Below are 1,387 nucleotides of genomic sequence, written 5' to 3' on the forward strand. Positions count from 1 at the left end.
AGAACTGCCCCATAGGGTTTTCTAGGCTATAATCTTTATGGGAGCAGATCGCCAGATCCTTCTCCTGCGCAGCTGCTGCGTGGGTTTGAACTGCCAATCTTTTGGTTAGCAGCTGAGTGCTTAATCATTGCACCACCAGGGCTCCTTATGTTCTTCATAGCACTTATTTTATCTCAAGTTATCTCAACTGTTTACTTATTTACTATTTGTCTCCCTCCACTAGCATGGACCTACATGGAAACAGTGCCTGGCACATAGTAGGCATTCAAATACTTGTTGAATGAATGAGGCTGAAGAAGGTTGTCACTTTTCCAACATCATAGAGGTAGCAGTAGTGGTGAGGCTGGTATTTAAACCCAGCTCTTACTAACTCCAAAGCCCATGCTCTTTGCCCTCTACCTCTCTCCTCTCTCCCTATCATGCAGCTAGGTCTTCCTTCCAGCTACAGACCACTCTTTCAAGATTTTCTTTTCCAGTGACTTTGGGCTATTCCCTATAGAGGCAAATTAACATGTTAGGAGTAAGCAGAAAGTGAGCCTGAGAATGCCATGGCAATGATGTCTTACAGGACGGATGGGACATTCACTTCTTTCTCTCTCATAGCACAGACCCTCTAACTTGATCCTTGGGTGGGCAAGGTCTTCAATTCTTGGAGTTGCAACAGCACTTAGAGCAGAAATTGAAATCCTTGTTCCAGGCTAAGGGAGAAAAAGAAAATACCTGTGAATATCAAACAATAAACAGTGCCTAGATCAATGTTACAAAGTATGGACTGAACTCTGGACCAGACTTCTCAGCAAAAGCAAAAGAAACTACAAGAATCTTGCAGTAGCCTATGATCACAGCTGAAAGGATTAATTTCTGTCTTTCTCAAACTAAGTTTATATGGATTCCAACCCAGCTTTTTCAGAAACATAACGGTAAAATTATTGAAGGAGAGGAAATAGGCAAACATATTGGCTCAGGGAGAAATGGTGATGCTGATTTTTGGAGTCATAAGTTCAGCCAGGAGGGAAGGCTCAAACCTACCACATAAGAATTCTCTGCAGGGCAGAGCTCTGCTTTGTTCTTTATTATTTTCGCCCTCTGTAAACTGGGGTTCACATTATCACAAATCACCATGCTTAAAGTGAATTAAGTGGCTCTCTCTTAACTGGACTAGACAAGAAAAAGAAACCAAAGCCAATAACAAGAAAGGCAGAACCATATGCCTCCAAAGACAATGTTGTCCTAGTTTCCTAGCCAGGCTTCACTTTCCTAGTTCAGGAAGTGTTCAAATTACATGGTCTTCTGTTTCAGTTACTTGCATTCAGACTCAGTATTTACCAAAGAGTTTGAAAGGCAATAACTAGAAATAAAATAAGGTTTTAATTTTAGGGATAAAAAT

At 41.1% G+C, this 1,387-nt stretch overlaps 1 protein-coding gene across 1 annotated transcript in view; it reads right to left on the reverse strand.

Moving 5' to 3' along the window:
* SPMAP2L (sperm microtubule associated protein 2 like) overlaps positions 1-1,387 on the reverse strand; it is an 88,251-nt gene that overhangs the window by 3,727 nt on the left and 83,137 nt on the right. Inside the window, exon 9 of the mRNA XM_023737305.1 lies at positions 567-698. Within this exon, the coding sequence (XP_023593073.1) occupies positions 567-698 (132 nt within the window). The remainder of the gene's footprint in view (positions 1-566; positions 699-1,387) is intronic.

The sequence above is a fragment of the Trichechus manatus genome, unplaced genomic scaffold (assembly GCF_000243295.1).
Source record: "Trichechus manatus latirostris isolate Lorelei unplaced genomic scaffold, TriManLat1.0 scaffold00101, whole genome shotgun sequence".
NCBI classification, from domain to species: Eukaryota; Metazoa; Chordata; class Mammalia; order Sirenia; family Trichechidae; genus Trichechus; species Trichechus manatus.